Source organism: Anolis carolinensis, chromosome 3 (assembly GCF_035594765.1).
Source record: "Anolis carolinensis isolate JA03-04 chromosome 3, rAnoCar3.1.pri, whole genome shotgun sequence".
Lineage (NCBI taxonomy): Eukaryota > Metazoa > Chordata > Lepidosauria > Squamata > Dactyloidae > Anolis > Anolis carolinensis.
In genome coordinates, this window is record NC_085843.1 from 77,905,251 (window position 1) to 77,931,671 (window position 26,421).

A 26,421-nucleotide genomic window follows, 5' to 3' on the forward strand; every position below is an offset into this window, starting at 1 on the left:
CAACCTCCACAGATTTTTAAAAGTTTATTTAATTCCCTGTGAGAGAACCTGAGATTCAATATGTTTCTTCTCTAGCTCCTTGTAACATTTATGGCTAATTCATAGCTTGTTTTTAGCACACTGAGGGAGATAACCAAAGTGATTCAAAATACAGCATATCGAAATGCCTGCTGAAATGTAAACATTCTGATGTATTTTAAAGTACACATGGAGGACAACACAATTTGGTTAAATCTTCATTTATATAAACAAATGCACAATGAAGAAGCTTATTTGGAGATAAATAAAAGCCCAGCATGTCACTATAGCTTTAAGAGATTTACTTAAGAGATTGATAGGGGTAGTTCAGCCTCTAGCTTAAACAATTATGAATATGAAGGCCAGAAGGATGAGCTTACTTACCTATGTATCCAGTACTTATAATACAAGGGAAGAACACCATTAGGTCCTTTCTCTTGAAAAGTACTGATCAGATTTTCCAGCACTGTCACACTTCTTGCAATTAGACAGTCAACACTTAAAGGTTTTAAATTTGTATTCTTTGTCTTATTGTGCTCAATAATGAGATCATTGATGCATATAGTAGGATTGTTGTTATTCACGTTAAATCCACAGCCTGAGGAGGAAAATGTAATCAGAAAAGTGATATAGAAGTTCAATTTCTCTACAAAACTCTCTTTTCTTACTGCAATATAAACACATACATCAAGACAACAGTGGAAATCCTTCCATAGTTTTTCAGAAGACATTTGTTTTCAGTGATGATGAAAGATGAACAAGCCCATATAAACACAAGTCCCTCACGTTTGCCAAAGACAAGACAGTCTGCTGATATTTATGACTTAATTTTCTCCCTCTAATAAAAAACCAGTAGAATTAATCTCAAGTCTGTCCACACGGAAACACAACTGTTTGGAGAGAAAAAAATGCAACAAGTGTATTCTTGAACAGTACATCACCAAGCCATCTACGGTTTTAAATATCATTATCAGCACCTTGAATATTGACCACAAATGTACTAGCAACTGGTGCAAATCTGGTGAGGTTATACCCATTTGCAAAATAGATAAGCTGATTCAAATCACTCTGGCAGATAAGCTGATTCAAATCACTCTGAGCCAGAAAGCCCAAACAAGTGACAGATAGATCTAGGAAAGATGGCTCCATCTATGGCAGGATGCTAACTCAATTCCAAGATCCAGAAACTAACACACAACAGAGATTTCATCTTATCAGGACTCAGTTTCAGTTCATTAACCATCATCTAGCCCATTACAGTATCCAGGCACTGGTCTCAAGATGGACTCCCTGCCTGGACTCTCTGCATGGATCCACTGACTCTGAAGGAGAAGAGGAGCTGAGTATCATCGGTGTACTGAAGATACTCATTCCTGAAAACCCCAATGAGCAAATCTGTTTCTTGATAAAATACTAAACCGCATGGGAACAGAATGGAACTTATGGTACCTGTATTTTAAGGAGGATAAGCATGAATCATCAAATGTACTTTCTATAACCTGTGTCTTAAAGCAGTGGTTCTCAACCTGTGGGTCCCCAGAAATTTTGGCCTTCAACTCCCAGAAGTATTAACAGCTGGTAATCTCATTGGGATTTCTGGGAATTGTAGGACAAAATACCTGGGGACCCACAGGTGAGAACTAGTGCATCATCAGAGGTTGCAACGACTATCTCAACGAGACTTATTTTACATACCGGGTCCTAGAGAAGTGCACTTGGAAAGGACCAGACGCAGAGCTTTTTCTATTTCTGCCCCTGCCTTATGGAATGCCTTGCCGCCCTATATGAGAGCCATGCGTGAGTTAGGGCCTTTTACCCTAGCACTCAAGACCTGGCTCTTTACTAGAGCTTTTAATCTATGTTAATTTTATCAATATTTGTATGTATGTATTTTTATCCTTTACAATTTTATCTTGTAAATCGCCTAGAGCATCTTGGATGGAGGGCGATTAATAAGTAATTAAATTATGATGATGATGATGATTAAAGAATGCTATGTCCTAAAATTTCTATGCCTAAAACATATTTCTCCATGTCTTAAAGAGAAATCTTGGCATTTAAAAAGGAGTTGACTAATAATGTTAGATGCTGTAAGAATAATCTTTCTCAACAAACTTCACAGAGTAATCTAGGTTTTGGGGAATACACCTGTAAACATGCCTTGAAGAACATATAATCTTACCAATCATGTAAGCAAGTTGTAGAAAGGCAATTGATAAATGATTTTGACAATCATCTGACCATTTTTTTTCCATCTTCATAATTTTCAGAACAGAACTGATGATACTATTTATTCACATGGGTGTTACCTAGGGCAATGATGGGCAACCTTTTGCGCTTGGTGTGTCAAAATTCACCAAAAAACCTAGCATGACTTGGGTGGTGTGTCATTTCGAGAAAAAAACCATAATTTCGCAATATGTATAGTTTAAATAACAAAAATATATAATTGTAATATATAACTGTATTTAATAAATCAAAAACTATTTACTACCATTATTTCCATATACAACAATCTATGGTACCTCTTGCAGTTTCCACGGTGATTTCTCTCTATTCTAGTTTCAATGTAGTCATGAATAATGAATAATAATATAATAGTAATAACATGATATTACATATATATATATATATATATATATATATATATATATATATATATATATAATATGTGCATAATTCCCATGGACTAAACAACAAAACAACTGGGCCAAATCGCATCAGATTTCGCCACAAAAGACATAGTTATCCAATCAATCTGCATGCAGCAGCGTGTCAGCAAAAATGGCTAGGTGTGTCAGTGCTGACACGCGTGTCATAGGTTGGCTCTCACTGACCTAGGGTGAAGAATTGTTATTGATGTTGGCAGTCTTTTTAAAAAGCAAAATACTTAATAGATTACTTAGAGTGAAAGTTGCAAAAGGTATTGCTTCTAAAGTCTATTCTAGTTGTGTAAATGGCACTGGTCTTAAAAGTTTTCCTAACTCTAAGTGAGATCCATTTGATTTAAGTAAGTCCCAATATACACATAGTCCCAAATTATCTCTTCAATTGAATATAATTACTGAAACACATGACAACCAAAACATTCTGAACAACAGAAAGGTGTCGAGATGACATAATGTTTAGATGACATAATACAAGATAGAAAATGGTCTAGCATTAAGAGGATTTTTTGATCCAGGTGTCTCTTCTCCCAAATTGAGAAGTCAATAAATTATCCCGAATACCATAGTGGAAACAAAAAATGTAGGTGAATTATTTAAGGGACAAAATATTATTTTGTTATACATTTAGTGTCAACAATGGCAAAATAGCTTCAAACAAAAGTATGAGATTTTGTATGTTCTTACCAATAAGTATGTGGAATGTATTTCCAGTTAGTGTGGAATTCACTAGAATACCACCAAGCTTCATAAGATCACTGTAATAAATATCATTTGGCCATTTCACTCGAAGATCAATATCCTAAGGAAACAAACATGTACATTGGTAACTTTTTCAAACATATCTGAAGGAGAAAAATTAAAATAGTATGTCACACTATTACGTTCAGTCTATTACAGTGGACCAGTTCCCAAAAACCAACTGGAAATAAAATAAAAGTCTTCCCTTTCTTATGAAAGGCTAACAAAGAAGAATTTTGTCTAATTTTTCCAATGTTCAAGAGCTAGCAAGAAAGCTCTCATGTTCCTAACGAACATCCCTGTGGAAGCTGAAGGACTGGGAGAAAGGTTTTTCCTAAAGATCTCAGTTGCTCAGGTAAGTTCATATGGAGAAATGCAGTCTTTCAAATAGTATGTACACAAGGGGTATAGGACGTTATAGGTCATAACCAGAGTTTTGAATTATGCCTGGATAGACTGATGGCCAATGGAGATGTTTTCATAAGTTTTATTACTTTGCCTTCAAGTTTGCTCCAGCTTTGATAATGTGTGGTAACTGGATATAGTAAGAGACTATTCCATCCATATCTTTAGGTGCTGATATTGTCAAAAGCCCCTTTTTGCTACAGACTCACTAGGTTGCGAGTTTCATACCATCTTCCTAACAATCATTTATTATTAGGATCTGAGGCTAAATAACAGCAATTTAACAGCTCCTGTGACATTTAAACACAGATTCAAGTGCAATAAACTACCAATGTTGCCCTAGAAACTGGCAGAGATCCAGAAGAGGCAGTAAAACATATAATGGCACACAAAACAGATAATCTAGATCAGAACTTTCCGAACATTTCACGTTGGTAACATACTTTTTAGACATGCATCATTTCATGACACAGTAATTCAGTTTTACTAGCAAACCAGAGGTTAAAATCAACCCCTTGTAAGGCACATACAGAAATTGTAATAGCTAAATGTATGAGGGCACAACTTATCGCTGAAAACCTTTCATTTATATTTTTAAAAATGTATTATTTGTAAGATAATAACATACATTTTAAAGATTTTTGTCATTTCTCGTTACATTTGTATACACACCTACACACAGCAGCCGACATACTACCATGTGTCCAATTTTTTCAGAGTTTGGAAAGTTCTGTATTAGATGGATGACAATTATGTACACCTGTCAGCTGGCAAACAAAATTAGATATGTATAACAAGCTGAAATATTTTCCATAAACGATTACTTCTATTTTTAAATTTTCTTGCCTCTGTGATTAATGCTGTAAACCCCAGAGAATTATATTTTGTTTTAAATTCCACCATAAAGCATTTTTTATAGTCCGGTTATGAAGTCCTGAGGTTGGGAGGTGTTAATAGAAGACAAGCCCTAAAATATGTGAAAGGCTACTGAATGCCACTCTAATTAAATTCATGTGTAAATGTGAGTAAGCCACTGATAATGTATAATATAGGGAACACATGCTTTTATTAACTGGTCCTGCAAAATACCAATGTTTTACAGTTCACCAATATTAAGAATTGGTTACAGCCAAAGGAAACAGATGAGGTGCTAAAGAAGATTGGTTTGTAATTTGTGCACTGATGACAGGACACTTGATTCCCTCCTGAGAGGATATAGTTACTTATTGCTTCAGAGTGTGAAGCAAACATTTTTCAACATTAAACAAGACACAGAAAAAGAAGCTTTATCAAAAGGGATGAAGTAGCCGCTGAAACTGCTTCAGCAATAATCTAAGAAGCAACTGGCAAAGTATTGTTATTTTTTCTCCCCCCACCCCCCATATTTTCCTCATTGGTTTAATAACAAAAATAAATCCTGGAATTAGACTAAAAAGCATATATGTGTATGTCATGATTATAGGAAAGTAGTTACAATACAATTTTAAATCAAAATGAACTGGTAGCTTCAACATGGTCATATTTTGTTCATTACGGGAACATAAACCTCACTTGTGAAAAGAAAAACATTATTGCAGGCAAAGCAAATTAATTTTTAATTGTATAAAATAACAAGGAGGTATGGCAGTTACATATACCATTTCTTTCATTTGGGTCAAATGAAGTTTTAAAACCATATAAGAGAGATATGAAATAGAGTACCTGGTACCCAGGTATGGATCTAACAGCCTCCACAACTGCTAAAGAAACCAGATGCTGAATAAATGGAATTCTTTGACCCAGTTGGGATGTTAAAGGAATGGTGATATGAATGGTGGATAAAGCAGCTCCCACAGGACTCAGCCAAGCATTTCCACCACGACCTGTAAAAGGGGAGTGGGTGAGGAGAGAATTAACTATTATTTATATACAAAGAAGAAATGCATTTATTTAGAGCAGTGGTTCCCAACCTGTGATCCATGGACCACCAGTGGTCTACAAGAACTAAAATACGGTCCATGGCCTCACCGTTACTACTACGGATAATAACATAACCCAACCCAAAATATTTTTTTCTTTGTGTCTTCATTTTAGGCCTGTTCCTGGGGTTATTTGGGGTGCTGATTCATAAAATTGCATTGGATAGACCATATCAGCTCTAGATTATTAAATATGGTTTTCCGTGGGTGAGCAGATGGCGACTACTGGATGGCATATGTTCTATATCAGAAACTAGAGCTGATGTCCAATGCAATTTTCTGAGCCAGCGCCCTAAATAATCAAACCAAATCTAAAATTGACCAAAAACTGATTCGTAACCCTTTTGGTACTAATGTTGGAGAGTGGTCCCTTGCCAAAGGGCTCCTTGGTCAAAGCGGGCCCTGGTCAAAAAAAGGTTGGGAACCACTGATTTAGAGTATATGTAGGCATTATAGTCCCTGGTATCAGAGAAACCTGTGAATACCCAAACTACGCCCACAATGGTATGCACAACTTGAAACAGGCATGGAGATGATTAATTAGCACAGACAAAAGGCTGCAGAGCATTTTTACCTCAGCATGGGATTTCAATATATAAGGAGATGCTCACTTTCCTGTAAGAGTCTCATGAGCCCACATGTCCCTAACTTTAGTCCTAAAAGTGCAAGTGGCAGTTGAGTTATTTCAGAATATATGGCTTTTCAGTTTTCAAAACTTCTAGGGAAATTTTACCAAGAAGAAACGACTCCCATATTTTCCCAAAAGAGAAATCATAAGACTCATAAAAGCAAGCAATATAGCAGCATTCTAAACAACAGCATGTGTTCTGGATATGCAGAATTTTTAATTATAAAGACCTTTATTCAATCATGACCACTAAACAAAGCAAAAACGGTAAATGCCTTCAGAAGTGTTTTATTTATTATGTCTTACAAACAACATACAATTCTGATATTGCTTGATAAAGCAAGTCTGGGTAGAATAACCTGTACATACAGAAAAATCAAATCTTATCACTTTAGTGTATCATTATTCATCTGATTTATGAACCAGTGACACAAGATACTTTCTCATGTTTCACATACTAAAACATTTTTCTTTGCACTGAACTAAAAAAGTAGTTCTCCCAGATTAGTCTTTCCCTCTGTTCCTGTACACCTGACATGACCAATGGTCAAGAATGTAACTGTAATCTGAAACATCTGGAGGATACCAAGCTGGGGAAGGCTGTTCTAGATATTTTAAGGGTAATCTCATGGAAAGTTTAAGCACACAAAAGTATCATATGTGTGCTTCTGTATGTGTGCAACTTTGGAGCTTCTAGATCTGATCAATGGCAGAATGAAAAATGCATGTTAGCTCCTTGTATGAAAAATGTAACTGCATAAAAACAGTCACAATTTGGAATGTTTTCATATCACAGAGATACAGGTGGATTATAATGATTATTGTAAAACAGGGGTAGGGGACCTGTGATCTTCAAAATGACATTGAACCAATTATCATTAGTCAATATTATCAACAGTCACAATTGATGGGTGTTCTAGGTTGGAGGGTCACAGGTTCTTCAAGTGTGATGCAGATTTAATCACACTGAGAAGACTTAATGAAATAGTTCCTCATCTTCATCTTACATCCCATTGATTTCAAGGATCTGTTTTATATATGAATGAATCTGGCTTCACCTGATGAATTTGTGTCACTGATACATTTAATCAAATAAAGGTTATTCCACTAACACCAAAATTACAGCAACTTACCTTTCCCTTGAGTCTGTTGAACAGCAATTGCTATAAGACCGATTTCCTGTGGTATCTTGTATATCAACCTGGCAAATTATATTAGAAAAGCACATTTCTGTCAGAACAGTGTGTGGCTTTTATTCTGTTTCACACACAGGTCAAAAGGATCATGGAAAAATGTAACACAGAAAATTGTAAGAAAATTGTAAATGAAATAGGATGATACATAAGGGATCATTCAGATGTATACTTAGAAGAGGTACTGTAGTTAAATATTCAACATTTCAATTTGAAGTGCTTATTTTCACAGAAGTATATTAGTATCTTCTATGGGTGACAACTGGTAATTCCCAACATTTGTTTCTACTTATAGTAAATTCTGTAACTACAGCAGTTTCTGATTATTTCGAAAACCAGGATGGTGGCAATAATACTGTTTAAAAGCGACATTATCCCTTGAGAACTAATTATGATTTAACTACAGTAAATAAATCTACACCTTCTGAGAACTCTAGAGAACACTGGCTTATTTTAACTTTGTGCTTTGCTTTTTAAAAAAATTCACTAAAAGTAATGCAGCTTCCCTTCTGGGGATAGGGAGAAAGCAGTGCATACTCTAACTCCAAAATAGTTAGTGTTCACTTTTAAAAAATCTTTTTGTGAGAATGCTTGTTAAATTGCCGTAATAACGGTGAATGGGACTAATTTTTTAAAAATTTATTTTCAGATTTGGTAAAGAGGAAATTTAATTGCCAGTTGTCACCCACAGAGAATAGTAATGTAATATACTTCAGAAAAGTTGCCAGACAACTAGTCAAGGCTCTTTTCTTTGTAGTAGATGAACAACTGGAATTCAAAGTAGACTTTCTTGAATATTAGAAGATCAACAAACCCAGGAATTAAGATAACAATGCAATGAAGCAAAGCAGAGTAGTACACACAAATGCCCCCACTCCTGATCAGTGGAAATTAATGCTTAGTTCCAATGGTTAGCATAAGTGCTTCCTAATTCACTCTGCCTGATACTTTATAAATAGTTTTGGAAAGATAAAGAAGACATAAAAGGTCTCAAAATATTATCCAAAATGTTTTCAACATCTTTAAATAATGACTCACTTGTTCATATAACTGTAAAAAAAACTAAGTATTTTGGCTCTGAGAGCTAGAAAAGAGATGTTAGTAACTAGAAATACTTAAACCACAGGAATGGTAATGCAATATTTTCTCAATGCAATGCAAATATCAGTGAGAGTCAATTTTTCGAAGCCAGATGATCTCTTTGCCAGTCTTACTTCCATTATACATTAAACAGAACTTGATAATTGTTTCTCTTGGCCACCATGAATTGCTTATTGAGACTATCTACCACCAACCACTGCTGTTAAAAGTATATTTTAGTAATCTTGGGAGTTGAAGGAAAGATTCTAAGAGAGGTTCTTTGTATCCATTTAGGTTTAATATTGTCTTCTAGAAACTCGGCACATCAGAGTGAAACGTTGCTTCAGTTTTCAATACCACATTCATGTTACAAAAAAGGAAATCTAATTTAAATGTGGAAATGGTGCTATGAACAGATTATAAATATATCTGTTGCGACTGGCAATCTATCTAGGCTTTACATAACAGGCAAGTCATATGTTACAAATATGAGGGGGGAAAATCAGAAAGAAAAAAATTGGTTATGACACCAAACACAGGACTGCAGAACAAGGATGTGATTAAGGAAGCATATGCATGGAGTTGCTAAGTGGTTTGGCTGGAGTTACCAGAGCACAAGAATGACAAGACTGAGCTCCTGTGCTACTGAAGGCTAAGAGGAAATTCTGTAAGGAAGGATACAAAGTGGAGAAGTTGCTAATACCTAGACTGAGACAGCTGGAGACAGACAGATTTATTTAGGCTAGATAACTTTAGGTGCATTACCACAGACTTCCATAGCCATAATAAATTGCTTGTGAATGTTATATTTTTGTAACAGAAAGAAGCAATTGTAAACATTTTTTTCATTCTAAAGTACCTTAGAATTACAGAGTTGGAAGAGCCTAAGGACCATCCAGCCCAAGCCATTGCCATGCAGGAAATCATCAAAACAATCCAGACAGATGCCATCCAGCTTCTTTCTGAAACCTCAAGAGGAGATTCCACCACATTTCAAGACAGCATATATCACTATTGAACTGCTTTTATCATAAGGAAATTCTTTCTAATGTTTAGGAAGAACCTCTCCCCCCTTCCACCTCCCTGGTTTGAATCCTTTTCTCTCTATCCTAGTCTCTGCAGCATCAGGACATAAGCATGTTTCATCTTCAATATGAAATCTTTTCAAATATTTAAACATGGCTTTCATATTAACTTTTAATCTTCTCTCCTCTGTGCTAACCATATCTAACTCCTGAAATCACTCCTCATAAAACATGGTTTCCAGACCTTTTACCATTTTAGTTGCACGTTCCAGTTTGTCCATAACTTTCTTGATTTGCAGTGCCCAGAACTAGACATGATATTCCAGATGATGTCTGTCCAAAACACAATATAACTCCACTTGTTCTAGATACGATACTCTGATTGATGTAGTATAGAATTGCAGCTGTATTTTTTAATGCCACGCTATACTGTTTACTTATGTTTTGGTTAGGGTCCACTAATGACCTCATCATATCTGTGACAGCCAGCGGTGCTCCGCTTTGCTGTGTAAAATCTGGCACCCCATGCCCCACATTGCCCGGATTCGAGGGAGATCACATGGGGGAAAGTGTGAGTGCGTGTGGTGACCTGGGTTCAAATCAACACATGCCACCAATTTTTGCCCAATGTGATGAGGTCGTTAGACTCCTAGATTGTGAATGGCACTGAGCCTAGAATAAAGCCCTGTGGCACCCCAGTGGTCAATTCTCTCCAGGATGAGTATCCTTTGGGCTTGGTTGGTCAATCAATTACAACTCTAATAGTGGCATTAGTCTACAATTTGCAAGAATATCAAGAAGAAACTGTCAAAGGCCTTACTAAAACTATGGCGTGTTACATCCACAGCTTAATTTTCATCTACCATGTTTACAACACTATCAAAAAAAGAGATTAATCTGCCATGACCTGCTTCTGACAAATTCACATTGACGTTTAGTGACCATGGCATTCTTTGCTAAGTGCTTAAAGACTGTCTTTTAAACATTTTTTCTAGACGTTCCTGATATTGATGTCTGGTTGGCTGGGTAGTAATTGTTTGTGTCATCTTTTTCCCTCTTTTTGAAAAGTGGGATAATATTTGCTTGCTGGGACTTCTTCTGTTTTCTAGGAATCCTGAAATTGGTTCTGGCAGTTCTTTCCATAGATGTGGATATAGTTCATCTGGCCTTGGTGACTTGAATTCATTCAGAGTAGATAGGTATTGCCATACCACCTTTTTATGCAGTCTGTGCTGCATTCTTCCCACTACATTATCTGCTTCATTTCCCCCAAGTTAAAACACTGCTTTCCTTTACAGAGAAGACCAAAGCAAAGAAGACATTGAGCAGTTCTGCCTTTCTTCTGTCACCTCTTAGTATTTTACCATCTTCATCATACAATGACACCAACATTTTCTTGTTCTTCCTTTTGCTGCAGACAGGATCAAAAATGCCCATTTTTATTGTTTATTACACCTCTCACACAAGCCTGAGTTTGTTCTAAGCTTTAGCTTTTCTGACTTTCTCCCTACATGTCTTGGCAATTCACTTGAATCACCTATTTCTTGTACATGATTCTTTTAAATTGTAACCCAGCTAAAAGTTCTTTAGCTATCCTTACCAGATTCTTTCAATACCTCCCATTTTAACTCTTCATTTGAACTGTTTGGAATCGTGCCTTCAGTTCCCATTTTTAAGAAATCCCCATCTCTAGAATGACTTCAAGACTATGCTTGGTTTCTGCTTTCTGTCATATAATAAATTTCAGGTGAAATTGTCATTCCACGTCATCACTGTTAGGTAGGATCAGATTTTAAATAGCAAAATCCCTTGTTGCTTTCCCTTGACAATAGAACTGCAAGGAAAGTGAGGAATATGTTAGACCGCACCTCATTAAAGAGCTTGACTTCCAATGAATACCAGGATAGTTGAAATTTCCATTACTATTACTGCTCCTTTCTAAATGTGAGTTCATCTGTTCCAGGAAGGCATTCAAGTCCTCAATCTGATGTGGGGAGTCTACAGATTTCCATAATGACGTCTCTTTCAGTCACATGATGAAAACTTCCTTGATATCTAAGGTTACTGTGTCTACTTTCTTAATTGTTCTTTTTATCTGAAATAGGTTATACCCCTCTATTACATTCCAATCATGAGACTCATCCCATGAAGTGTCAGTGATGTCTATTATATCAGATTTTTACCATGCTAATGATTCAAGCTCATCTTGTTTATTTCCCTGTTCTGTTATGTTGTAATATTTACCGAATTCTCTCTATAAAAATTGAGCTATTATCTCCAGCACTTGATGAATTGCTGCAGTTTAAAGACCTTGTGATCAAGTTTGCAAGGCTCAAAAAAGTTTCTGCAGCAAAAACCAGTCCTACCAACTACTATGAGTTGCAATCCATCACTTGTCAGAAGTTCATCTTCATGAAACTGCAGACCATGGTCCAATAAGCCAAATCAATGTTGGAAGCACCATCTGCAGAACCAGTTGTTTATCGCTACAATTCTCCGCTCTCTTCCTGGACTGTGTCTTTTAACAGGGATCAGAGACAAAATGGCAACCTATGCATAAGGTTTTCAGCTTCATACCTGAAGCTTTGTGATATCTTGAAGTGTCATTGGTTCCCACTTGGACCAAAAGGAAGACATAAATATGTGGCATCCAGTTTGGAGAATGACAGGCTATAAAGAAGAAATGGCTGCTTTCTTCCAAGGCCACCCTCTTGCTTTGAGTAAACTGCAAGAAGACACTTCCAGAATGTTTTCTCAGCTTCAGAAAAATTTTGAGCACATGGAGACACAGGTGGAGTTAGCTGAACTGGGACAAATAAAGGGTATCACCCAGATGATTGCTTCACAAAAAGACCAATTGAGTTTGCTAGAGAAAGAAACTCAGCTGAATCTGAGTGATAGGTGGAAGACTAAAGCAGAATATAGCTGCTGCACAAAACAACATAACCGTCTAAGGAAACTCTTCAACAGACGCAATACTATTTATTTTTATGGCAATTTGTACTGTATTTTATTGATTTTTAAAATCGGACCTTTTGTAATGTGTTGTTTTTATCTTAATTAATGTTGTCATTGTATAATAATAATAATAATAATAATAATAATAATAATAATAACAACTTTATTTTTATACCCCGCCTCTATCTCCCCGAAGGGGACTCAGGGCGGATTACATGGGGCCAAGCCCGAATAAAAACAGTAGCAGTATAAAACACAGCAATAGACAAAAACATGCACAATAAAAAAAAAATTAAACATTAGCCAATAAAAAACAAGAACTAATAAAAACATGGATTAAAACTGAGAGATTGTAAAAGTAGACTGGGTAAGGTGCACCATATAAATATTGTAAACACGAGGTGACTAATAAAGTGCTGCAAATTCTTGGAAGTGCAAATTGGGATGGGAATAGACCCTGTGTCTATATCGAGTTGACAAAGGTAAAAAGTGCAAACCGGTACAAGAATGGTCACAGATACAGATTGCTTCTGGATTAGCAATCTTTATCTAAAGGCTTGAGTAAAGAGCCAGGTTTTCAAGCTCTTTCTGAATGCTACCAGGGTGGGGGCTTGCCTGATTTCCCTGGGGAGCGAGTTCCAGAGCCGGGGGGCCACCACGGAGAAGGCCCTCTCTCTCGTCCCCACCAACCGTGCTTGTGACGGAGGTGGGAGCGAGAGGAGGGCCTCCCCCGACGAATGAAGAGATCGTGCAGGTTCGTAGGGGGAGAGGCGATCACTAAGGTAGGAGGGTCCCAAACCATTCAGGGCTTTGTAGGTGATCACTTGCACCTTGAATTGGGTCCGGAAGGTGAACGGCAGCCAGTGGAGCTCCTTAAGCAGGAGGGTTGACCGCTCCCTATAATTAGCTCCAGTTAGAAGCAAGGCTGCCAAACATTGAACTAGTTGGAGTTTCCGGGCCGTCTTCAAGGGCAGCCCCACGTAGAGTGCATTGCAATAGTCCAGTCTAGAGGCAACTAAGGCATGGAACACCGTGGCCAGATCAGACTTCACGAGGTAAGGTCGCAGTTGGCGCACACATTTTAATTGTGCAAAGGCCCTCCCGGCCACCGCCGACACCTGAGCATCAAGCGTCAGCGCTGAGTCCAGGAGGACCCCCAAACTGCGGACCTGCGCCTTCAGGGGGAGTGCGACCCCGTCAAGCACAGGTAGCCACCCAATACCCCGATCGGACATACGACTGACCTGGAGGACCTCTGTCTTGTCGGGATTAAGCTTCAGCTTATTCGCCCTCATCCAGCCCATCACAGCTGCCAAGCACTGGTTCAGTATCTGGGGGGCTTCCTTGGAGTTCGGTGGAAAGGAGTAGTAGAGTTGAGTGTCATCTGCGTAGAGATGGCACCGAACTCCAAAACTCCGGATGACCTCTCCCAGCGGTTTCATGTAGATGTTAAAAAGCATGGAGGACAGAATGGAACCTTGCGGGACCCCACAGGTCAATGGCCAGGGGTCCGAGCAGGTGTCCCCCAGCTTCACCAACTGGGAACGGCCCTCCAGGAAGGACTGAAGCCACAACAGAGCTATATATATATAAAATATATGATGTAATTTTATTTCTATTTTTATGTGTTATGGCACTTGCATGTACTTCTGTAAGCCGCCCCAAGTCCGTCTGGGAAATGGTGGCAGGGTATAAATAAAGTTGTTGTTGTTATTATTATTATTAAAGGTCAGTGGGCTTGACAAGTCTTGTCAACCTCTCTGAAACATCACACATTTTAGCATCAGAGACAGCACACCACTCGAGTAATCCTGCCAGGTCTGCAAACCACTGCTTCTGCTCCCCTCAATATGGAAACCTCTAGCACCATCAGCAACAAGTCTCTTTGGAGGAGTGGTAGAGAATATTCCATGTGCTGAATTTCCAAGGTTACTTAAGGACTGACATTGTTGCTCTTATTCCTGTTCTTGGTAATCACAGATAGAGGGATCTTCTAACTGATTCCTTATCTCTTGCAGAATGATCATTGGCCATTTTATGTGTCACATTCTATCAAAAAGTCTACTTTCTATGTTTGAGAACTGATCTTCTTGGAGACACTCCTTACGTGTTCCTCATACTGGACAATGTGCTCTGTTCTTTCCAAGAAACTTTCATGCTTCCCAATATGTTGAAGAGTAGACCTTAAGTTGTTAGACCTTCTCTTGCAACAGGAGCATCAACTTGTACTTGTTGCAGGTATGACTAACCATATCGTCTATTAAAAACATAAATATAACACAGCTGTTGCTAGTGACAGCAGCTCCCTTATCATCCATATTCTGTAGTCTTAAGCAGACACTGAAACAAAAAACTCACCTGCAACAGATACAATAACCTGAACCTAGAAACCCCTTCCAAAAGATGCTCCAGGCCTGGGGATGTTTAATCTAGTAGAAAGAAGCAAGCTCACGTTATGTGAACTCTTTCACCACACCAAGGCTTATAAGCTGAGCTGTGTCTACTGTTGAGACTGAGGCTACAGTTAAGCACCACTACTAATTTCTATCTAAGAGGAGCTCTGGGTGCATATAGAAAGGAGAAATACATGCAACTAAGCTTTGTAATTAAAATAGCGTATTTATATCTATATCTGTTATAACTATATATTATATCTGATATATTTATATTATATTTATATTAATTGTGACCCTGACTGATGATGGACCTGGACAACACTTGGCACACAGGACCCCTATGATCAAAAGAACATACTGAAGGGGGTTTGGGGACTGATCTACCAGGGTGGGAGTTGTAGTTCACCCTGCATCCAGAGAGCACTCTGAACCCCACTGATGACGGATCTAGGACATACTTGGCACATAGAATCCCCATGACCAACAGAAACTATTGGAGGGGTTGGCCAGGCGGACTATACTATACCGGGAATTTCAATGAAAAGATGTTACAGAAATTATGATATTGTAGGAAAGAAATGAACAGACAAATCAATATATCACATGTTAGACTGAAAACATTCAACACAATGCTGAACGTTTAAGGTTTATTTTAAAATCCTACTCTCAAGGGAAAATAGTTAAAAGAAGTTTTTAAATGGTGCTGAAGCAGCCTATTAAGCATTTTACACAAAATGCTTATTACATATATTGAAAATGGGACTAAATACAGAATAGTTAAATTGAAATTTCATCAGGTCCAAAGACACTCAGTCTTCATAGCCAGTAAATGACTTTTATTTGCCTACTTAAAATTGGAACTCAAACCACAGAAACTATGTTTGACTAATGTTAATGACCTGACATCTATAAATTTCACTGATGTTGTGGTTTTCAGACTGAAACTCTCATTAATGCACCCTGCTGTGTTATGGTATTGCCAAGGTATTACAAAAAGCAACATTGCATTCCAGATGTTGAAAAACCTGGAGGTCAGAAGTAACATTTAACGTTTTTTATTTTCAGTAGTTAAAAAACTTATTCCCCTCATATAGCTTGCTGAAGAAATCTGTACTTTACTTTCAAAGCATGTCTCAAATTGGAACAATCTATACAATATGCCCTCAATTTTTAATTGACATTAAATAGAAATGCCAGAAGCAGTACTGATAATATTGTATGAAACCCTAAACAAATTGGGCACATGATACATATGAGTAAATATGCATCCGACTGCTCTAAAGTAGTATCTCCATTACTTTACTTTATCCAAATACATACTTTATGCAAATTCCGCAAGTTCGATACACAGCAATGCTTCTTCAGGATATGAAAAGTAGCTGTATCCATACTCTCAATGGTGGGAAAACGTAACATACTAATAGAATCACAATTATGTCAGATTTCAAATCTGTGATTAGAATGATAAAAATGCAGACACCTCTCCAATTTTCTTCAAATGCATGCATCAGAGTAATGTCAGCAGACACACAGAATGAAAACTCTCAACAGTAAACAGACTTATTTGGCGTTTGGGTTCACTAACTTCTTCACTAACAGGATTAACATTGCTTAGATATTTCTTAATTGACATTAAATTATCCTTGTATAAACATATATAACCCATAACCCATTAATTACTAAAACAAAAAGTGGGGTGATTGGAACTACAACTGAAAATAGACATAAGGGGTTGGATGGGTAGTGTTTCCTGACTCAAGTAAGAAGACATCTGCCTTCTAGAACACATGTTTTACCTGTTATTGCTATATGTGATGAGATATTTTGAACACACCAACTCATCCAGGTATTCAAAAATTAAAGGTACATTCACAACAGATAAAAAGTTGAACTGCACTAAATTAGGGACATCACAGAATGTTTTTCTGTCTATTCTGAAAAAATCCCCAGACATTACATGTGTTTCAAAATAGTGGGGGAAATTGTGGTAAAGTGCAAACTAAATCACAAACACACAGGCAAATCCTGAAATATATTTGAATTTGTCTGAGATTGGAAAAGGATCTTTGCACTCAGATGTACAGGTCTAACAAAGGAACAAAGCAGCCAGATGTTTTGTGACATCTCTTCTAGTTGAGTTGGGAGCACTGGAGTGGCTCTTGCACAGCAATGAGGGGCAGGGCTGCAGAAAAGACACCACAAGCTGACAGCTGTTTACCCTGGTCTTCATATTGTGCAGGTAACTTTAGACCACAATGTTTCTTGCTTCTGTGTGAGAAGCAAGGCTACACGCATATATGATCCTTATTTCTGTACGTTAGGAGTAGAGGTCAAATTAATCATATCTTTAAAATCTTAAAAGTGCACTGGAAGCATTGTGGCATTAAAGAAAAAAAAAGTGCAGAGTGAATTAAACACAAGACCCATCAATGCAAACGTTCTTGCTCCTGGAAGGCTCCATGGCTTACAAAAATTGGATCAAAGTCTTAATTTTTCGAAACAGGCATTATAAAATAATAAGCTTATAGGGGGAAAAAGAAAAGAAAAACGTTCATTTAGAAAATGTATGAAATACTTACTATTATTGGGTCACATAGTCAATCTGAAAACTTTAATAGAGTAGTTATTTTGTCAAATAGAAATATTCCAGATAAAATGAAACTGGTTTTATTTCTCTCTGGTTAACTGTTCATTTCTTTGCAGAGAGCAGCTGGAAAGGCTTCCTGTGATGAAAACATTCATCTACCAGGAAGGAGATCAGATGGTCAGTTCTTTTCAAAAGGGTCATCCAAAGGTCTTCACCTGCTAGTAATTTCTCATTATTACAAACCTGAGCTGCCTTCAAACTAATAATCTAAGTTTAAAAAGTCATATGCTTCCAATATATTTCTATGCAATTTTTCAATTTAATTTTAGAAATTCACCAAACAAAATTCACCAAAATTTATCCTATTTCCATGTAGGACCATTCTCTTTCTAACACAAGTCCTTCACAGTCACTAATACACTTATTGCCTTTTACTGTACTTCCACTTAATTTTGAAAGGAGGATCACAAAGTAACAATTAAAGAGGAAAAGGAGCAGAAGAAAATACAAACCCAAGATCTTGGATATTGTCATCTCACAAAACCTCTGATACCATATTCAGCAAAAAAACAACAACAACAAAAAACAAAAAAAATTCAACATGAATTTAGGTTAAATCAACTGAAATCAGAAAAAAACCCCGTAGTATTTCTTAATCTGTTATCAGGTTCTTTCTGTGCTGCAATAAAAAGTGGTAAAGGTGCAGTAGCTAGTTCCACTAAATAATCACAAGCCAAATTATATATCGAACAGAATGCAAAAATATGATAACTTGTCTTTAATATATTTAAATGAGACAAGACAGAAAAAAGGGACAATTTCTGTTAAGTCTCATAGAAGGCAAACTATATTCAATAGCACTTAATATATGAAGTCTTTGGATTTGCCTATATGGACAAAAAAATCATACTCAAACCTAATGTCCATGACAATTTGTTTGCAATGAATACCTTTGGGCTGGAATGTTTTTTTTTAAGGTTTTACAGAAAATCCAAACTTTTGGACATATGGCCATCCATGTGGGAGCATTGCTAGTAATTGGCAAACAGATAAGTGGGAGGTGAGCATTCCTACCAAGAAATGTCTCTCAGACGGAGTTTTATTTTGTTTTAAAAAAAGTTTTGTGTGGGTGGGTACTCACACTCGCATATCAAAATATTAATATTAGGGAACCTCCATTTAACAAAAAATATTTTGATTCGCATGCATGACAGAAAAAATCAGAACAAAAAAGCAAAGCATTATCCATTGTGTAGCTAAATATAGTGTGAAGGACTGGAAATGTGGACTGTCCCCTAACAACGAAGAGAGTTCTAAAGGGAAAATGTGTGATTGTTTATAGTGATCTCACCATGATCACATAGGGTGGCAGTGGGATCACTGCTGGGTCAGTGCAGACCAGGAAAATGCAGTGTCATACAGATTTTGTTTTGTCAGTGTAGACATTATTATCGAGGGTGACTCCCCCCCCCCCCCCGCCCCAATAAAACTTATAGTTTTGCCAGGTTGGAATGATATAGTAAGGGCCAATTGGCCAATTTGCAAAAGGATTAACAACAGCAAGGACCCTTTCCCATGTTAGATCTGAGTACATTTAATTAAGGTTTTATATCTCATATTTTATAACGAACATACTGGGATCCATATTACAAAAGCCATTTGATCTTTGCTCAGCCTAAGCAAATGGCCAGACGACTTTGCTAATGGTTTCCCACCCCAGTCAATGACTCACAAACAAAGGGACTTCAAGGCCCTTTGTCTGAAGCTGGGTTGAGGAAAAATTACATTTCTAAGCTTTAGTCTAAAGGCTAGCAAAGGTAAAAGCCAAGTAAACAATATATTTTATAATCTTGCCCTTATTTCTCAAATACAAAATGTATCCGTTCTGCCTATTCTTGTCTCTTTGTATCATCTTTGTTGCACCCCTAGGCTGCATAGGCACCTCAAAACCACACTGGAGCCCCAGAATATAAGCAAGCAAACTGTTTATTGAAGATTATATGCAAGCAATAGCAAATCAAAGTTCAAAGTCAATAAAATGAGTTTGAATCCACAAGAACAAAGTACTTGAAAATCTTGAAGCAAGAGTCTATAAAAGTCACTCAAAGAATATAATCGAAATCGGATATCAAAGTAAGTCCCAAGAAAGGTATCACGAATAGTTCAAACAAGATATCAAGGATTAATCCAAGGCGTGAGTCAAGCTGGAAACACAGGAAGCAAAACTGGAATACAGGAACAAAACTCCAAATTCAGTCCAAGGTACAGAGCCAATGCTGAAACACAAGGCAGGGGTCTTGACTGGAACAGAAATCCAAACTGCAAAATTACTGGAATATTCAACTGGTTGCACAGAAACAAGAACGAGGCTGGAACTCGAATCAAGATACAAAGCTGTAGGAAATAACATGGAATTCACAGGAAAACAAAGTTACCACTCTGACTCTGTCAGAGCAAGCAGCCCTTCTTAAGAGAAATTCAAGGTCCCTTTCCATGAGAAGTCTACTCATTATTTCATTTCAAAAGCAATAGATTATTCCTTATGACATACTCCCTTTCTTTCCTTTGCTACGTTATCACCTTCCTTCCGTCAGGCTCATTAGCCCTATCCGCCTTATCACTTCCAGAATCCAAGCTAGAACGTCCATCAGGCACCAGGAGATCAGACCTTGACTGCTTTGAGGAATGCGGTTCAAGCTGCCTACTTGCAACCATTATGTTTCTGTCGTAGAATCCACTGGGACAAACTCTGGCTGCATCTCAGGCCCAAACCCAGAGTCCTCTAACAAGGCAGGTGCAGGGACAATCACAGGCTCAACAGGCCCAACCTCAGGCTCACCTGACAGCTCAGATGGAGGCTGGGCTACAACAATCTTTGACTCACCTTTGCTGTTCCCCTGATGCTAAACCAACACTCCCAGCCGTTTCCTGACTCTTTCCTTCGTCTTTCTACCCTCCCCAACCAAACTATGAATTGTCAGGGTATTGTGAATTGTGTGAAATGTTGAAATCAATCTAGGCTGTTAGAAATGCCTTCTGTGTTAGTTTTCGGCAAGGCATTTCAGTAACTACGGAGTTAATAAGAACCTGCTTTGATTGACGTATCACAGGACCAATGGGGTCAAGTTTGTTTGACCGGAACTTCCTTCATGGTCTGTGGAATGCAGGGGAGTGTCGTTTTAGTGAGTGTTCGGCTTGAGCATTCTCTGGAGATGGACTATGAATGCTATGCTCTGTAGCTGAGGTGACACAGCCATGTGTCGGGATTTATTGTGAATAAATGCAACTGTAAATAGTTATGTAAATAAAGTTAAACAACGGACTCTTCGCCTGCTGGACTGTTTGTTGACCAGTGCTGATTCTCCGCATGGGAATACAGCCTGGAGAAGGAGGTGAGACCGGGATGATGTTTTTGGAACCCACTCTGCACGGCAACCAGGGTCTCACCCCCACATCGTCACAGCTGACATGTATCTCATAGCCTCATCCTTCCCCCAAGTCCAGGGTCCCATACTATGCATCTGCCCCCATTCCCACAGGCACGGAGACCACATAGGGTCTCCTCATGCTCTGCGAACCCCTTGTGCATGTACCCCTTCTCCGGGGGTCTTAACAGTACTTGTTATGCCATTGAGATATTTTACAGAAAGAACCTGAGACTGACATATTTTTTTTAAACAGAACTTCTCTATGTCATCACAGAATATACTTACAAAAGAAAGAGAAAAATGACTCAAATCTTTTATGGGGCTTTCCAATGTGTGCCATGGCCACATTCCCAAACTTTCATTTCTTTGAAAGTAGCATCTTCCTGCATTTTGCCTGGGGTGTCACTGCAATTCAATGTTTACAGAGTTCACTTAATTCCCCCCTCCCCCCCTCAAGAATTTGGAATAAAAACTTTAGCTAAAGCAAATGTGGAGTAATAAAATGAATTTACTGACCCAGTTAACTTGTGGTCTATTTCTAACATAAATACTAACACAATTTAACCAGTTTTAAAAGGGAACCAAGAAATCTAGAGAGGATGAAGCCACAGTTTTCAAATGATATATTTAGCGGTGCAGCAATATTTAGGCTTTCTTAAAAAGAATTGGAATGATACTTCTCTCATTTAATTTCTGGCATCCAAACTGTTTATTCAAGTTGTAGGAAGCAAAACAACAATAAAAACATTGCCCCCTATGTATATGCATAATATTGACATCACTAAATAGAAACACCCTTTATTAATATAAAATAGCCTGTTCCATACATTTTCTCTGTGTAGATCTGGGTCAGTTTTATTGGAATTGGCTTCTGCCTGCTGAGATTAAAAATATGACTACCATAGGATGAGGAGATGAATTCATTGTTAAACATCTTTGGCATTCATTGGCCACAACTCTCAATGCTACTGTTCTTTTACTTTTTTTCTTGATGAGATGAGCAATGAAATATACACACTGTTGGCTCTGCTGAATGTGAAGTATTTACACATTTTTATTTGCATGGCTGCATGGGCCAATAATTGAAAGTCCTAGATAAAGACAATTAATACTTCCTGAGCATGTTTTAATGTTATTTTTACCTAAAGCCAAACTTTGGCACTGTCTTTCCGATCACTACAACCACAACAATTCAACTCCTACCCAATACACTAATTACAATAGGATCCCTCCAGTTCCAATACACATGTAAGCCAGCATAGCAAATGGTCAAGCACAGTAAGGGCTATACTCCAAAACATTCTGGAGATAAGAGGCTAGGAGCTACTCCTGACTTACAATATTCCCTCCTGAATTACATTTAACTTATGCAGAGGGAACTAGTTGTTAAAATTAAAGTATGTCCACAGTTCCGCTTGGCTTTTTCAATTCATATGGGCAGAATCTTCAACCTTTTCTGTGTCAGAGGTGCTTTGTCAAAAGAGACACAATGGAATGAAAATTGATAAAATTCCACAAAATTCCACAAAATAATTCAACATTTTAGCATGCATTTCTCCACTGCAGTGATATATCACTTTGGAGGTCATATATAGAAATATTTGCAGACTTGAAACTACTAAACATAAGTATACTTCAGCTCAAGACAGGCTTACATGTAGTAAAGATACTACTTTCTTTTGATGAGGTTCAGAAAGGCTAAGCCTCCCTTTCCTCATAATGGGTTTACATAAAATAAAACTACTATCTAAAATGGCAACTGAAAATACATGGAGACAATGAAGGAAACAATGAAACTACCCTGCATTCCTTCTCATAAGACAGACAGCAAACAATCTTTCCCAAAATCCGTATTTGAGAGATGCATTAAATTCTTTCTAACTTGTGTAAAACCATCAGAACAATGTGGTTGCCATGATAAGCATGTATGTACAAAAGGATTAGCATGCCATGCTTCCAATTGCACAATAAGATCAGAAAGCATTCCAATGTATTTTCACTTTGAAAAGGGTAAGGTAACCTTTATAATGCACAGAAGTTGTGTCAACAGAGCAGTCTTAGCAGCCATCCATCTCTTACCACTCTGAAGCTGTTTCTTAGTCTCTACACATACACAGAGGTTTTCATGTTTTAAACAGAAAAATTATCACACATTTGTAACTTGATAGTTTGTAGTATCTTTATAACTAGACTTTAAATGAACCTAAATTCTATGAAATGTTTGAACACAGCTTCTGCACTTGTTTAAACTGCAATCTGGCCTATGATATGGCAATTATTTCAAAGTGCAAGGGCTTTTACAGAAATATCCAGCTTTTCCATACACAAGACCATTCTTGTTCAGTCCAATTTTAAATAAACACTATTTTAATTTAATAACAAAAACAAATATTCTTCCTTTTTGCCAGGCTTGTACACACAAAAAAAGTGAAATTACGCCAAAGAAGCTGTATTCAAAGATATATTGTTACCGTGGAAATCTGACATGAATGCCTTTAATACTTTTTTTAACCTTAGGGGGAAAAAATGTTGAGTTATTTGATCAATCCCTTGGATCCTTAATTCAAATTTATTTTGAATTGCCCTACTTTCTCCATCACTTTAACTTTTACTATTTGCTTCAGTTTCACTGTGTTGCGAATGGTTAATGTATTACAGTAGGTTCTTGTAGGTAACAGTGTAGAATAATCACAACTAATATTAAATACGGGGGGCCCTGGTGGCACAGTGTGTTAAAGCGCTGAGCTGCTGAACTTGTGGACCGAAAGGTGCCAGGTTCAAATCCCGGGAGCGGAATGAGCGCCCGCTGTTAGCCCCAGCTCCTGCCAACCTAGCAGTTCGAAAACATGCAAATGTGAGTAGATTAATAGGTACCACTCCGGCGGGAAGGTAACCGCGCTCCATGCAGTCATGCCAGCCACATGACCTGGAGATGTCTATGGACAACGCCGGCTCTTCGGCTTAGAAAGGGAGATGAGCACCAACCCCCAGAGTCGGACACGACTGGACTTAACGTCAGGGGAAATCTTTAATATTAAATACATTGTAGGTTGAAAATAAAATTAGACACATTTACATCATCACCATCACCATCTTATCTTCTTCTTCTTCTTCTTCTTCTTCTTCTTCCCCACCTTTCCTCATGGCTTGAGGTGGGTTACATAGTGAAAACTCATAAACATTGTAAAAATTCTATAAATACACATATTAAATTTATTTCTATAAAACATATATATTAAAACACATAAAACAGAGATTAAACACAGGGCATGGGTTTAAAAGTCATGATTAAAATTGGCAGGCCTACATGAAGACATAGGTCTTTAGATGATTTTTAAATTCTGACAGCTCATTTAGTTGTCAGAGCTCTTCCTGCAAGCTGTTCCACAGACTTGGGAAGGCTGATGGAAAGGTCCTCTGGATAATGGTTGCCAGTCGGGTTCTGGCAGGCTGAAGTAGATGCCCCCATAGGACCTAAGTGTTCAGGGCAGATTGTATGGGAGAAGGCAATCCTGTAAGTAACTTGGGCCCAATCTATGTAGGGCTTTAAAGGTCAAAACCAACACCTTGTACTTTGCCTGGAAACTAATTGGCAGCCAGTGGAGTGACTTTAGGATAGGTGTAATATGCTCACCCCTAGATGCTGGATAGATGTAATTTCTGGTTACTAGAGAGTTACTATTAAAAATAGGCCTAACTAACACCGTACCCCATACTACACCATACCATAAACTCTGTATTGGCTTGATATTAAGGCTGGAGTTACACTTAAAAATTTAAAAGCAAATTAAGACAATTAAAGACAACTTAATCTAACAGCTTTACTGTTTTATAAAAACAGCTTTGTGAATGCAATATGCAGTCTTAGTTAAATGGAAACCAACTAACTTTTCAACAATGAACTTGACTAACATTACTGAACGTAATATATGTTTGAATGTAACATGTCCATTAAAAATGATTTAATTCTAATTTTAATTTAAAGTATTATTTCTTCACTTTTTCCCAGTTGCTTGAGTTCCAGTTATCTGAAAGTCTTCTGTATTTGCAAAAGATAATTAAGAATTAAAAACATCATTCAAAAATTCTGTGCAGCAACGAGGCCTGCCTCCGCCTTCCAAAGAACATACACCACTCTCTGTACATCATCTTCAAATGAAGACCACATTACTAGGATCAGTTTCCTTTTGAACTATTCTTACAGTAAAAGAAAGCTTTGGGGGTCTGCTCTTGCGTATTTTCTGTTGGCAATGCCGCAGGAAGGAACATGACCTCCTCAGTACTGTGGCAGGTTAAGCAGCCTGATTGAACATTGGCACTAATTAAGAGCTCTCGTTGTTTGGCAGGACCACCAGAGCACCTTCGGCACTTGTTCATGACAGCAGTACCCCTTTCAGAAATTAACACTTGATGAGTGCAGACAGGGAGCCCAGCTGGTTCTCCTGAGTCCTTCAACTATATAAATGAAGTGTAATAAGAACACTAGTGACTAGTAAGGAAAGAAAGACTATTCGTGACCTCTCTATAAAAAAACAGAGTATACTTTTACATTGACTTAATTTTCTTCATTGGGGTTAGATAATGCAGCTGGGACCATACTAATAATAAATAAATAAATAAATTAAAAATTACAGGAAGCAACTCTTAATTTTTTTTGCAAGGAGGGTATCAAGCAGTTTCCTCCATTATTCAATCTGAAAGATTATTTTCCTTCTAATATGAGCTGCAAATCAAAAAAGGGAAAAACACTGCAAGCATCATTTACATTTGGGTATGCTTAAAAAATTAAATTGGCTAAACTACTTTAACAACAACTGTGGCTATAATCAATGTCATATAAATTCATGGTGTTCAAGCTATAACATCTGCACATATATTTTGAATGCTGATTAATAGTTCCAAAATTTCAGTCTCCTCTTTATAAGTGTCTAACCTCTTAACATGAATCATAGAAACCAAAAAGGTTAGGTTACTTGTTTGTAAGTACAGGCAGTCCCCATGTTATCAACAAGATATGTTCTGCAGGTTTGTCCTTAAGTTGAATTTGTATGTAAGTTGTAACAGGTACATTTTTAAGTGTAACTCCAGCCTTTGGGTAGGATAGGAAAGGATGAACACCTTGTGGTGTTTGTTTTGCTGTCTGTGCCCCTGCTCAGAAGATTTCACCTCACTTTCTGTCTCTGTGATAACTGGATTTTGAAAAATGTGGCTTGTTGTAGAAACAAGGGTTGATGAGAAAGTTTCAATTGAGACACCTTTTCTCCATGATAACTCTTTTATGAGTGAATTTCTCTTCCGAGAGGTAGATTTCTCTCACCTCCTGTTGTCTCAGCCCTGT

The 26,421-nt window shown here is 37.5% G+C and overlaps 1 protein-coding gene across 7 annotated transcripts in view; it reads right to left on the bottom strand.

The window, feature by feature from the left end:
• The window catches only part of hlcs (holocarboxylase synthetase), a 162,299-nt gene that overhangs the window by 38,695 nt on the left and 97,183 nt on the right, over positions 1 to 26,421 (bottom strand). For all 7 annotated transcript variants that reach the window (XR_010004949.1, XR_010004947.1, XR_010004948.1 and 4 more), the window contains exons 7-10: positions 7,550 to 7,617; positions 5,532 to 5,692; positions 3,372 to 3,486; positions 403 to 616 (exon numbers count right to left, since the gene is read on the bottom strand). Coding sequence is in view for 4 of the 7 variants with exons in the window: in XM_062977156.1 (XP_062833226.1) it covers positions 403 to 616; positions 3,372 to 3,486; positions 5,532 to 5,692; positions 7,550 to 7,617 (558 nt within the window). In the remaining 3 variants the exon portion in view is untranslated. The remainder of the gene's footprint in view (positions 1 to 402; positions 617 to 3,371; positions 3,487 to 5,531; positions 5,693 to 7,549; positions 7,618 to 26,421) is intronic.